This window comes from Nansenia antarctica (assembly GCF_963989245.1).
Source record: "Nansenia antarctica genome assembly, chromosome: 9".
NCBI classification, from domain to species: domain Eukaryota; kingdom Metazoa; phylum Chordata; class Actinopteri; order Argentiniformes; family Microstomatidae; genus Nansenia; species Nansenia antarctica.
Genome location: NC_137679.1, coordinates 29,037,928 through 29,053,373, shown reverse-complemented (window position 1 = coordinate 29,053,373; position 15,446 = coordinate 29,037,928). Strand labels below are relative to the sequence as shown.

The window sequence follows — 15,446 nt, the reverse complement described above, 5'->3', positions numbered from 1 at the left end:
TGTTCAGATTATCACCAATCTAATGACAGATAACAGGTAACACATATGTCCAACTATGATATTAATATGTTGTTGAATATGTTGTTAGATTTGTGAGCTTTTAAACCATAGTGCAGGCATTCTGATCTAGGCAGAGGCTAGCAGAGCCCAGCTTACAAGGACTCAGAACCATACTGAACGTTGCTCAAGGACGAGATGATGAAGTTCATAAGAGACTATCGCCCCACTCAGATGACATACTGTCCTTCAAGGTCAAGGTTTCATATCACAGGTCATGTCGGGCCAGTTATTCAAGCACACATAACTATACGCCTACAACCAGTGATCAAGAACCACCCCAGGATCAGTAAAAGACTTAGACTGTCCAGAGACACTAGATTTGACATCCGTAGCTAGTGTTTCATTTGCAGCCAATGTTTCAATTGCAGCCAGAAAGTCACAAAGAGAGAAGGCCTGACCCCTATATGTACCGGTACAGGTGAAAGTACAAGGTCAAAGGTCCTCAACGCAGCCTCAGAGAGGTTTGATGAAATAATACATCACTGTATGCTGACCTATGAAGATCTTTTTGCCTATGATGCAAAGTATCACAGAAGTTGCCTAGGACACTATCTTTCAGAAAGGAACATTCTAGCAGCTAGAAACAAACATTTAACAGAAAAGAAGTTAAATGAACATGAAAGAGCTTTCATTGAGCTAACTGAAGAATTAACTAAGACAGTTTTTTCAAAGCATATGACTGTCACAACACTGAGTGCTGTAACTGAGAGCTATAAAGGAAAACTGAGTACAGCTACAGAACCAACAATGTATAAATCCTGGAAACTCAAAGAAAAGATGAACCAGCATTATGGGGATAAACTCATCTTCATTGAACGTCCTGGAAAATCTGATCTGATCTGTTCTGGTGTCATGACTGTTGGCCATGCAATGAGAGAAGCTTCTCTCCTCAGACAACAAGGCAGCACAAGCCATGCTCAACTCCACCTCTGAGGACATCTCCAGAGATGCATGGTTGGCAGCAGCTTGGAAGCAGGAGTGGGAGTCAGCCGGGCCCTCCCGAATCCACCGCTACATCTGGGACCCAGGAGATGGCGCCATTGGAGGAGACGACCTACCACGCCGGCAATGGACCACACTGAACCGTCTACGAACTGGTGTCGGTCGCTTTAAAACATCAATGAAGGCGTGGGGCCTGGTGGACAGTGCGGCATGCGAGTGCGATGACCCAGAGCAGACCGCCGACCACATAATCACCATCTGCCCCTTATATAGACCACCCTCAGAAGCCAGCCTCTTCGACCTAGAACCAGAGATGCGGGCATGGCTACGCAACACCGAGTTGGACCTCTGACGTTACACGAAAGAAGAAGAAGAGAAAACATAACAGAAGACAGGGAGACAATGCCTCCACAGAGAACAGAGACCCTCACTGACACTCAAATCCTCCACCAGGCTGCAGGTATATTGAGGAAAACTATGGAAAAGGTTGAGCATGAGCCTCAATTCTACATAAGCAGTGACAAGCTTTCCCTTCTCCAGTGCAGTGAATATGTGCCAAACACTCTGTATGATTTTGTGAACTGGTGTGTCAATGCAGGTGCATTTAAAAATGTGCAGACCTGTGATGAGGACCCAGCTCTGAAGAATAACACAAGTGTTATAACCTTTTGCCATGATCTAATTGCACAGTGCTGCAGCAGGCGTACACCTATCACACTAGGACTTGGGATTATGATCCATCATGAGTTTGGCAGCAAGGCCCTTATCAACAAGCTACACATGATGGGTCATTGTGTGTGATGAAGTGCGTCAATTTCTCACATCAGTAGCAGCAGATCAATTACAGAGAAGCAAAGGTGTTTACATTCCAAATGGACTGACAAGAACCACAGAACATGGGATAATTGATGCAGCCATTGACAACTTTGACCAGAATGAAGAGACGCTGGATGGCAAAAATACAACAGATTCCATGGCAATTGTTGTATACAGAAGAGGTGATGTTGCCACAGCACACAACCCCATCCTGAGAATCCCAGAGAGATCTCTCCATGCCCTGGACAGCTGTGATTTGGATAATGAAGAGGTTCAGAGGTAAATATTATAGACCAACTATCTGCCAGACACATGCAATACTTGATTGAAATGGCTCTGATATACTGTATGTTAATGCAATATAATCCAATATTAAAATGTAAAATGTGGTATGTGCACTGGAGGCTTCAAGTTTCACATTACACTTGTGTAAGTCAGACTAGCATTTGTCCAATATTCAAGTTACACATTATTTGTGAGGTCACACATCATAATCTAAGGAATCTGGAGTGTTGTTGTTTGTAAGGGCATTTTGTTAAAGATTGAATTATATGACAAAAGATGCCTAATGACTTGTTCTTGAATTTCAGATACATCAAGCCAGGTAGGCGATCTGAACCACCAGCAGTTCTACCACAGGTCCTCAAATCAGACAGCACAAAAGCTCAGGCAGCAGAAGGCCAAGACTTACTTTGGAAGGTGAGCCGTATCATGAAAGAAGAAGACCAGAGAATCCCAGGATGGTCTGCATTCAATGCCTATGTATCCACGTCAGACATCCCATTAACAACAGTACAATATATGCCCTTCATAAGAGCTTCACCATCAGACCTATCTACAATCTATACAGCTCTTTTGCAGCTCACACAGCTTGCTCAAGAACTGGGACAGAGGCATATACTTGTAACTGCTGACCTTGCCATCTACAGCAAAGCACAGCAAATTCTGTGGAGCAAACCTGAAGCTTTGGATGGCAAGATCACCATGAGAATTGGAGGAATGCACGTCACCATGGCCTTTCTGGCAAGCATTGGGAAGGTGTATGCAGACGGGGGCCTCTTTGACATGATAACCGAGTCTGGAGTCTATGCTGACGCAACAGCTCGGCAGATGCTTCAGGGGAAACAACTGACAAGAGGTGTGAGGAGCATCAAGGTTGTTTCAGAGGCTCTGTTCAGGCTCTTCTGGATGGCACTGGTCTCCTGGCTGAACAAAAAAGGCCAAAGTCCATTGTCTGCTGAACAAGAACACCTCCTGCGAGATGTGCAGCATGCCTTTCATGGCGACGACCAGGTCTCTGCCAGACAGTTCTTAAGTGAAGTGGAGACAGACCTTCCTGAACTGAGGAGAAGAATACAACAGTTTTCAGAGAGGGGAGTTCAACAATCAGCAACTTTTAAGTACTGGCTGAATTTCCTCAAAGGGGCTGATCTCTTACTCAGAATGCTACGATCAGAGCGTGAAGCTAACTTTGACCTTCATCTCAACTGCATGTCTGAAGCAATACCATGGTTCCGGGCTGCTGGCAGGATGAAATGCAATGTGTGGTCATGGTATTTGACAGGTATGACGGCCCACAGTCAATCAAAGACCTGGAGAGGCAAAGGAGAGGTGCAAGTGATGGAAGGCCTACACATGTTATCACTGGCAACACAAATGTCCCAAACTACAGGAAGTACTTGAGGAGTAGTGGAAACAAGACTGCACTGTGCATGTTTGTGAGCAACTACATTGTCACTGCAGCCCCATAGAGACTACACTCAGATGACTCCATCATCTTGGCAGGTGGATTTGACAAAGGGGAGGAGGTGAAGAGCATCTGCACAGCAGGAGTCAGCAGTTTGACATCACTGTACAGTGATCAGGAGGAGGCAGACACAAGGATGGTGCTCCATGCCATACATCTTGCAGAGTCATATTCCCGCATCATTGTGAGGTCTGATGACACAGATGTGGATGTACTGCTCATATACTATGCAAGCAAAGAAATGTTTGGTTCATCTCTGGTGTACATGCATACAGGCCATGGAATGAGAGAGAGCTATGTCCCCATCAACACCATATCTGAGAAGATTGGAAAAGACATGTCTAACTGTCTACCAGCATGTCATGCACTCACTGGCTGTGACACAACAAGTAGTTTGTACAGAATAGGAAAGACAACAGCATTCAACAAACTCAAGACCCATCTCAGCGAGCTCAAAGATCTGGCCCATTTTGGACTCTCTGCCAGCTTGGAAGAGTCTTTGCCAGTCGCAAGAGAATTTGCGCTACTCCTATATGGAAAAAAGAAAATGGAAAATGGATTGATTGGGTTACTCTTATTCTGACTATTTGGTGATGTAGTTCAGCCACCTGGTATTTCCCTCTCCAAATATAATGACCATCAGAGTGAGCATTCTTAACTTATAGGCTATTATGCCACTTATCCCCCATTCGGAATTTGACTGTATCAGAGAAGAGGTAGGGCTATGTCTAAAGAAATCTCATTTGCAATAGAACTGTATGAGATATTTCCATACAACTACTGGTTATTGTTCAATAGCACCCTAGACAATTCAGTAATGATATATTTTTCAGGGATTTCTGTTTTTCTGATAAATGAGAGAAAAGTGATGGAGTCCTATGTTCCTGTCACCAAAAAGTACAATTTCCGTCTAAACTAAAGCTAAGTTTACAGGACTATAATTCAGTATTTATTTAGGTAAATAGTTGTCTGACTATTTGGTGATGTAGGACAACCACCTGGTTCATACCTCAGCAAATCTGAAGAGGAAAGGAGTGATCATTCTCAAGTTATGGGCTTTTTTGTCACCTTCCCCATATTCGGCCTGGTCTAATTTGGCTCTTTTTCAGGGATTGGGGTAGCTCTAAAGAACAACCAAAAAAACATCTTTTCCCCCAAAATAAAATTTGACAACAATCAATTTCATTAATGGGAGACCCTAAAGATAAGTAAAATCATTGTTGTCATTTGCTCTACCTCGGGTAGGGGTATCTCAAAATCTGAGGGCCCTTCCTGCTAGACTATAAGGCTAACGCGGGCAGCGCGGGGATCACAGAAACTGCCGAGGAAGAAGGGGGAAAATACGACAGGATTCTGGAAGCTATCGGAGAATTGAGGTCCGAGTCTGCAAACCGACATGAAGAAATGTTGGTCGCAATTGATGGACTGAGGAAAGATATGGGAGAATGTACGGAACGAATCACACAGGCAGAGGTCCGTATTTCCAACACGGAGGATGAGGTGAATGTCCTCCAGGCAAAGGTCCACTCTCTGGAGGGAAAGAAGCAAGAGCTGGAAGACAAGGTGACAGACCTAGAGTCAAGAGCCAGTCGGTCTAATCTGAGACTCGTTGGCCTGCGGGAGGGAGAGGAGGGAGACGACGCCTGCACCTTTCTCGAGAGTTGGATACCGGAGACACTGGGGCTCGCAGCACTAAGATCCAAACTCACACTGGAGAGAGCTCATCACATTGGCCAGAAACGGGAGCGCAACGCGCCTCCGAGAACGATGATCATGAAATGCCTGAACGACAGAGATAAGGTGACCGTATTAAGAGCAGCCAGAGCCCAAAAACAAATCCTACACAAGGACAAACCAGTACGTTTCTACCCCGACCTAGCGACAGGAGAACACAAGAAGCAGAAGGAATTCGACTCGGCCAGACAGAAATTACGCAGCATGGGGATAAAACATGGCATGTTGATCCCGGCTAGATTGCTGGTGACACACAAGGACAAAACACAAACTTTTGGCACACCGACAGAAGTGGAAAGTTTCATCAAACGAATCCAAGAAGAGAACGGGAGTGGATGAGTATATGAGACACTACTACTGGCTTTGATCATGAGCAACGTCATGTTAGACCTCTAACACTGGTTTATATTGTTCTTTTTTCTTATATGTTTATTTGCAAACCAGTTAAACTGTGTGTGTCTAGGTGATTTAACATACTATTATGTTTTCGGAGAAAATATTGGGATCATTCAGTTGAGAGTAGCTCAGAAATTATCACGTTAAGACTCAATGTCCCAAAATGCACTACTCGAACACAGTTCACCGTCAACAATGATTCAATGCTAAGCTAGACCCATAATACGGGTTTACAATGTTATTTCAGTTATTCGTTTTTTCAAGTAACATGAAACAAGTTAAATTGTGTCTATTTAAGCGATTAATATGTCAATGTGTTTCCCTTGAGGATATTAGAGTAGATCGGTAGGTCAGAAAGTAACAAAAAAAAGTACACTAAAACTCATAATCCCACAATGCACTATTCGAGCAGCACTGTTTCCTGAACAACGGAGATAGAATGGAGAGAAAACAGCCCCGAACCTCAGATCAGATTGGCAACATATCGTTATTGAAGTGGTGAATCTAAATGATAAATTACATAATACATAATGTCAATTATATAATACATTATATGCCATTGTATTCTTCTACTTTTTATTTTGGTTACTAAATTCAACCAGGGGGCCAGGAAACTTTCACAATAGGGCACGTTAAGCACTGTGTATGTGGGTGGGTGTATGTGTGTATGCAGAGGCGCCCCGTCCATAGAGGCAACCAAGGCAATTGCTTGGGGCCACCAAACAAAAAGGGCCTCCAAATTTTTTTTCCCCAATTTTTTTTTTTACACATTTATTTTTTTTCCAGATGGGAGTGTTACATTACTTTTCTTAAGATAGGATAATAAATAAATCTGTTCAATGGGCATTTGCCAAAGTAGCCTACTGTTAATCAGTATTTATCCTGTATAGAATAGAATAGAATAGACTTTATTGTCGTTGTACAGTTGTCTATACAATGAAATTGTAGTGGCTCTTCCGAAGGTGCAAAAAAACAGAAAACATATTCACATATTCACAAACATATACACATATAAGATAAACATTTATGAACATGTCTTATGTCTACTGTTCAGTGTCTACTGTATGGTGTATATGAAGATGTTATGACGTTTTATCATGAAAATAATGAACAGCAAGCTAGATCCAAAACTAGGGCCGGTGGAGGAGGGCAATTGTCACATTGGACAGACTACCAAAACAGAAAAATAAAGTATCTTAACGACAGCAAAAGTGATGGATGTCAGAAATACATTACCTGGAGATTCAATAAGGTACTTTTATATGGCAGGATATGGGTTAGGGTTATATGACACCTGTAGCGAGATAGATAGATAGAGCCAAAAGTAAAAAGTCGCTGAGAGACGCAACCAGGGTCTGGCTGGTAATTGTATGACGCGCCAAACAATCCGCTGAGATGAAAAGTACGTTTTAGAGCATTTATTGAATAGAACAATCAAACTTGGCGACGTACAAAAATAATCCATAAGCGATCAAAACCAGAAAAATAACAAACAATGCGTATAATGCGGTCAACAAAAATACATCGCTCCCCTCTCTCTCCACTACCACCATGCAAGGTGCGCAGGTGCTTAAATTACCTTGCAATATCATCCCCCATAACCATATGACTTCTCAATACGGTGATCTAGGCAATAAACAAACAATCAAAGTAAACTCACAATAAACCCATTAGCCTGTTATACTAAATACCCCCTAAATTATATTCATACCTCCTACAACACCTCAGGCCTTTGGGTCGGGTGGTTCATGGAGGCAGACTGAAAGGACAGACATGCATTGCCTATTTCATAAATGTTCTCCATATAACGACGTCGATCATTGATCGGCAACGACACTATATAATTGTTTGCCTGACTGGCAATCGGATTTGGGCAGTCTGGGGATTTACACGGCAAATCAAATGAAGAACTACAAATCCCTGATGACAGGGAGATGACGTATGACTGCTCTGATGAATCAACCCCTAGGCTATTTCATTATTTTCTCTATATAACGACGTCGATCATTGATCGGCAACGACACTATAATATAGTTTGCCTAACTGGCCATCGGATTTGGGCTCCTAATATCTAAAAAGCACTACGGTTTTTTTATTTTATCGGATTAAAGTAGCGAAGACCAGAAATTCCCATTGACCGCCAGTCAAACTTCTCCCCTTCTATCACCCAAAAAGGGGCGTGATCATTCTGATGACAGGGAGATGACGCGCAATTGCTCTGATGAATTGTAGTTTATTGATAGCTGGCTAGTCTCGCGGTGCCAGCCGTTTCCACTTCCGCTTTGCTCTCGCTCCAAACGTCTGGAGACCTTTATCCAAAGAACGGATTCTATGTGCCGCCCGGAGCGAGCGGCAAATCTAGGACACTGATAGGCCGGACCGATGGGAAGCACCGCCCCCCCGTCCTTCTCATTGGTTCAGCGGGGCAGTTTTTTTTTAAAAGTTAACTATTCATTTGTTACGTATTTATTTGACATCTGGGTACAAAATACAAATAGTTAATACATCATGTAGCCTATACTAAAGCCTTTAAAAATGATTCATGATAAGATCCATCATTTACATGCATTTACATGCATCATTTACATGCTCCATGTTGCATGTAATTTGTATGCTACTTGTGGTCCAGTATGTCGCAATGTGTACTAGGTGTGCTACTGTACCTGTGGTCATGTACTGTTTTTACTGTTTTTATGTAATGTGCTTTGCATGTTTTTATGTGCTTTTATTATGTCAAATGTAATTGTTGTATTGTGGCTGTCTTGGCCAGGGCTCCTTTGTAAAAGAGACGCTAGTCTTTCAGACTGTTTTTTTACTTACACACACACGAGCGCGCATATGTGCGAACTTCGTAAAACCGTATTATATTTTAGTGTCAGGGAAATAAATACATTTAAAAATGTCCACATTGTCACCCGCCTAAGACCCTTACCAGGGGCCTCCATAATGTTGTTTGCTTAGGGCCCCCAAAAGTCTAGGGGCTCCACTGTGTGTATGTATGTATGTGTGTGTGTGTGTGTGTGTGTGTGTGTGTGTGTGTGTATGTATGTATGTGTGTATGTACTATAACAGCAACACCCCATAACATGCCGCTCAAAAGCGCAGTTATTTTCAGGGTGTCAACTGCTGATCCACATTCTTTAGTTATTCTAATATAAAATTCACAATGGGCTTCTATACTTAACATTTAGTGGTGGTTGACCAATATACCAACTTTGTTAATTAGGTTTTTATTTCACATTTAGTGGAGGGAGAATGTTACTCTTTATAAGGAGATTAATCAGTTCAGCCTCACTACTCCTCACTCGGTGTGGAGTCGTTTTCAGCGTTACGGGAGTGAACAGGTGGGTGGGGGGAATGCTCAGTTCTGGAGCATTGGGGGGGTCTCGGTTAGTTTGTTGAGAGACCCAGTTTGTTTGTTTGTTTTTCTTCATTTTTCTCTTTTGACCTCTTTTTTTATTATTATTTTTTACATTATTGCACGATAATACAAGGAATTTACAAATGTATTGCTATCTATGACTGGTAAATTAGACATCAAGTTCACATCCTGGAACTGCAGAGGGCTACAAAAAATAAAAAAAGGAAAGCAGGTGATGGGGAGATTAAAAAGTATTAATTCCCAAATAATTTTTCTTCAAGAAACACATCTTTCAAAAGACAAAGACATTGGGATTAGGAGGAGGTGGCAGGGTAAGGTATTCTCAGCGCCCTTTAACACTCAAGCAAGAGGGGTCATGACTCTTGTACATAAATCTATTCCTCTTAATGTCACAAAGATAATTGCTGATACGGCAGGTAGATACCTAATAATTCAAGGCATGCTTCTGACAGAACTTCTCAACCTGGTCAACATTTATGCGCCAAATAATGATGACCCAGAATTTTTCAGTAATTTGTTTTTCACTCTATCAACCCTCAAAGGTCAATATATAATAGCAGGAGATTTCAACTGTACACTAGATCCCTCTAAAGATAGGTTAACACATATTGATAAGTCCCATAATAAAAGCAGAGGAATTATACATCAGTTTATCAAGACATTAAATCTTAGAGATATATGGAGAGACAGAAACCCTGAAGTATTATTCTATTCATGTTTTTCCAGTACACATAAAACATACTCCCGAATTGATTATTTCTTAATTTCTGCAGGCCTGGTGTCTAGAATCAAGGAATGTAATTATGACAGTATTCTGATATCAGATCATGCCCCAAATAATTTGTGTTATGTAGACCCAGGCTTGAAAAAGGATCCACCAAAATGGAGATTGCAGCAAAGTTGGCTACGGGACCCAGATCTAATCTCTTTCCTTGAGGTACAAATTGATGTATTTTTCATAATCAACACAGATGAGACTTCTGCAAGCACCAGATGGGAAGCTTTTAAAGCTTACAATAGGGGCCAGATTATTAGTTTTACAAGTTCTAAATCTAAAAGAGCTAAACAAAAATTTACATTGTTAGAGTCAAAAATCAAAGTCTTGGAGAGAAATTATTATCAAAATCCCGATCCCAAAACTCACCAGAAATTGTTATTGTTGAGAACACAGTATAATGAAATGTCAACTGCAAAAGCTACAGATAATCTCTTAAAACTTAAACAAACTATATTTGACCAAGGGGAAAAATCAGGAAAAATCTTGGCATGGCGCTTAAAACAACTTCAAACCGAAAGAGCTATTACCAACCTCAAGACTCATAACGATGACTCTATTATAGATCCTATTAAAATTAATGAGGCATTTAGAGAATATTATGGAAAACTATATAGTTCCGAAAGAGCTCCAGAATTACCAGACCAAAAGCTATTCCTAAATAATATTGATATCCCTAGTATATCAGAGGAAGAAAGGATGGAACTGGGTGACGACTTATCCTTAGAAGACATCACTATGGCAATAAAGAGCATGACATCTGGGAAGGTGGCAGGACCAGACGGCCTACCCATCGATTTGTATAAGAAATTTGAATCTAAATTAAGGAAACCTCTTCTTGAGATGTTTAATGAATCATTTCGGGAAGGGATCCTCCCTCCCTCCTTGAGAGGGGCTTTGATTACTCTCCTTCCTAAACCTGGAAAATCAAATGATAAATGCGAAAACATGAGGCCAATCAGCCTCCTCAACTCAGATTTAAAAGTACTCTGCAAAATTCTAGCAAAGAGATTAGAGATTATTCTACCAGATATCATAAAGGGAGACCAAAATGGGTTCATTGTGGGTCGTCAGGGATTTCATAACGTAAGAAGGGTTTTAAATATCTTACATTCCCAAAGAGAGTTACCAGATACAGCTTTCCTGTCATTGGATGCTGAGAAAGCATTTGACAGGGTGGAATGGGCATACCTGTTTGAGCTTCTCGAACAATTTGGGCTGGGAGAAAACATTTGTAAATGGGTGAAATTATTATATAAAGAACCATATGCAGAAATAATTACTAACAACAATATATCTATGCCAATTAAAATCAACAGGGGATGCAGACAGGGGTGTCCATTGAGCCCTCTCATATTTACGATGGCAATTGAGCCCTTAGCAATTGCAATACGAAATCACACATCAATAGCAGGCATACCTATAGGTCAACTTGAACATCGCATAGCTCTCTATGCGGATGACGTAATCCTGTTCCTTAAAAATCTGGGAGAATCGATCCCGGCTCTTATGGACCTCATTAAAAGATTCGGCAATATTTCTGGGTACAAAGTTAATAGCCATAAATCTGCCATATTACTGCTTAATTCGAATGAGAGAGAGAACCTACCCAATTATATTGGTCACTTTAAGTCAGTTGACAGCTTTACATATTTAGGAATACAAATTACTCACAGGTTAGAAGAAGTGGTACAGACTAATTATAGCCTTGTTGTAAATTCTATTTGCGAATCAATTGATAGATGGTCATCTCTTCCTATTTCCCTGATAGGCAGAATTAATATATTGAAAATGAACACTCTCCCAAAGCTATTATATCTCTTTCAAAACATCCCCTTGCCGCCTCCCCCAAACTTATTTCCTAGACTAAGGACATTATTCACGAACTTTATATGGAAAAATAGACGCCCCAGACTTCGCCTGTCTCTTCTGTATTTACCTTATGACAGGTGGCCTACAATGCCCAAACATGTTGTGGTATTACTGGGCAACTCAAATCAGAACTATGAGGTTTTACTACTCGACAGAAGGACTACTTTCACCAGCATGGAAAGACATTGAGTGTAACTCTATAGGGCTCCAACTGCCGACATATATATACTCTGATAATCCGAAAAACCTTAAAAGGAAAACATCGAACCCTATATTGAGAAACATGATTTCTGTATGGTACGAGGTACACAAATACTTGTCGGAAACACCTGTTCTCTCTCGCTATAGTCCCATTTGGGGCAATAATTACTTTGTGCCAGGTAGGGCAAATTATGGGCTGACAAAGGAATAACACAAATTAATGACATCTTCGACTCAAAGGATGAGCATATGGAATCATTTGAAATTCTAGTAAACAAACATTCTATCCCTCGCAAGCATTTCTTTAAGTACTTACAGCTCAGGAACTTTATTTATTCTAATCAAAATCACTCCCTGGCCATACCCGCTCTATCCTCATTGGAGAAAGTTTTAATTAAAAATCCTTTCGGAAAAGGAATTATTTCGGATGTATATGATTTGTTGATTGCTAGATCACTAGAATCTTCAGAACCCAAATTGAAAGCATGGAGGAGTGACCTTCAAGAGGAAATATCAGTGGAAAAATGGAACAAGGCATGCAAAAGAGCTCAAACCCAGACCGCTAACACTCGTTTAAAGCTTCTACAGTACAATTGGATAATGAGAGTATATATAACACCAGAAAAACTCAATAAATGTAACCCCAACATTCCAGACTTATGTAACAGGTGTAGAGAGGACAAGGGTACATTTTTTCATTGTATATGGGAATGTCCAAGAATTCAAGAATTCTGGGAAGAACTTGGAATAATAATACAGGACATTCTGTCAATTAAAATTACTGTTGAGCCTAAGCTGTTTATTCTTGGCATTTACCCAGAGGGACACAAGATGAAATGCAGTGAACAGATCTTTATGGATATGTGTATTTTACAGGCCAAAAGATCAATAGCACTAACGTGGAAAAGCACAGGTAAACCAAGTATTGTGCAATGGTTTAGGGAGATGTCTCGGTGTCTACCATTAGGGAAAATGTCATACACACTCAAAGACAGGCAGGAAAGATTCCAAAGTATTTGGGGCCCATTCATAAAATATCTGGAGGACCATGGGCCCTATTATGCACTTCTTAACTTGCCGTCTTAAGTGTTAATTAAGACGCACCGCCAGGTTAAGACCTACCCCCACCCTTATTATGCGCTTCATACGCGCTACTGCTATTATGCAGGTGTCGATAGGCGCCCACACATAAGACGTAAAACTCCTGTGCATATATTGCTCATTGTGGGAGTGTTCATATGTTAATGAAGTGCACTAGGCGCCCCTGCTATTATGCGATCTGACTTTGCTCCTATCGCTAAGAAGTGGTTTGAAAAGTTCTTAAGTTTAGACTTCATGCACGTTTTGAAACACGAGCGCGCCTCCGCGGTTTGCGCATGCATGTGGGCACACATGAACACGCACGTGGCTCCACGGCAAGACGTCAATTACGGTCACAGTATAAATGCTTTATTTCAGAAGGGAGAGGCAGAGAAGCGCGCTGACTTCCTTCTCAGGACTTCCATAATAGCATAGCGCTAATGACTCAACGCAGCCGGTTCTTAAAGGGAATGGCACCTGGCACGCTGATTGGGTTGATTGAGAAGACGCCCAAAACACACCCATGACTAATTTCTTTGCTTAGCGGAGGGTTTTAGGCGCCCACTACAGCACGCATAATAGCAAAGTGGCCTTGACCACGCCTCCACGTCTTAAGTTTAGATCTACCGCCTCGTCTTATTGATGAAGTGCATAATAGGGCCCAAGGACTTATCACAATGGATGGACGAACCTGGGCGTGAACAAATGTAAACTCTGTAATAAACCATTTGAACAGGTGTGTGAATTGACCAGGAGTAGAGTAGGAGTTGGATATAATTAATGTATCTGTTGCAATGTACCCTTTTCTTTATTTTAATTATTTTTTTATTATATTTTTTATTTTATTTTTGATCAGTTTTCATGTTTTTATTATTACCTTTATTTTATTTTTTCTCTCCCTTTTATTTTGTATGTGTATATATGAGCTCAGTTATATGATTGCCTCTCCATCAACGTACATACTATACATAGGCCTACATGTGTATGGCAATTCTGGTGAGTTATCTGCTTGTGTATGTACAGTATATACATATATAATTATTACTAATTATTTATTTTCAAGATTTGTTTTATCTTTTTCAAAAAAACTCAATAAATATATTGTTGAAAAAAAAAAGAGAGCCTGTCATCCACCCAAATACCCAAGTACTTATAGGATGACACTCTTTCATTTGAGTCCCCTCCTAAGGTGTGAATGTTAACTTTATCTAAGATCTGGGAGCGAGCTCTGGAAAATATCATAAATTAAATGAATGGAATTAAATAAATTAAAACTAAGAGTCATTAATGCTCCAGTCCCCCCACCTCAGGACTGAAACCTTACTGTGAGGCGTCACGGAGGGATGTATAGAGCGACGGGTGAATAGAGCGAGGGTATATGTATAGAGGGAGGGATGAATAGGTAGTGATGGAAGGAGGGAGGGATAGAGGAAGTGATGGAGAGAGGGATGAATAGAGGAAGTGATGGAGGGAGGGATGGAGCTCTTATCGTACCTTGATGGTGGGAAGTACAAGGTCCATGGCTGCACACTGCCGTGGTGTCAAACTTCTAGCTTCGTCACGAATCACATGCTCCTGGAAAGGACACACAGACACACACACACACACACACACACAAAGTTAAGATTGATACAAATTCATTGTTTTGTGCTAACATAGCGATACTGTATTCAAGCAAGTTTTTTTACAGTCTGGTATTATGATTATGTAACCCTTGGTAGAATTAGACTGAAGTTAAACGTGTGGCAGTGATTACATTCATCTTGAGTGTGTGTGTGTGTGTGTGTGTGTGTGTGTTGCAATCACAATCAAATAACTTTTAAGCTTTAGAGATTGTGTGTGTGTGTATGTGTGTGTGTGTGTGTGTGATCACAATCAAATAACGTTTTTTGCTATAAAGCTTTAGAGAGATGGTGGTTGGGTGGGTGTGTATGTGGGTAGATAGGGTGGGCGTGTGTGGGGGTGGGGACACTGCTTTTATCCTGGAGATTATGTTCATTGATCCCTGTCAGTCAGATGAACGTTTTTTTCGAGACCTGTTCCTATCCAGCAGTGTTAATGCTTCGTCGAAATGTATTGATTAGGTGTTAACTGGGGGCTGGCTGTGCAGTGACGGAGACAGGGAGTGATTAGAACTGAACTCTTAACACCAAACACAAACAAATGACTTTGTATTGGACATGCATACAATCGTATTATCAAGAATGTCAACAAGAGGATGAATCATGTCAGTCCTTATGGGAGAAAGATGGGGACACACCCATCTCTGTGCTAATGTAATGAGCCCAGCTGTTGCTCTTGGAGAACCCCACCCCCACACACACACACACAAACACAGTCCCTGCTAAAATAGTTTTACATTACCAAGGCTAAAATGTAATGTGTAAAATGTCGTCTTTTTGTGTACATCTCCTTACAGTACATCTTTGGTGTCATATCAC

General features: G+C 41.1%; 1 protein-coding gene across 1 annotated transcript in view; it reads right to left on the bottom strand.

Moving 5' to 3' along the window:
• Positions 1-15,446, bottom strand: part of unc13c (unc-13 homolog C (C. elegans)) — a gene marked incomplete at both ends in the record, with an annotated part of 106,575 nt that overhangs the window by 16,055 nt on the left and 75,074 nt on the right. Inside the window, one exon of the mRNA XM_080539936.1 lies at positions 14,500-14,580. Coding sequence (XP_080396062.1) covers positions 14,500-14,580 — 81 coding nt within the window. The remainder of the gene's footprint in view (positions 1-14,499; positions 14,581-15,446) is intronic.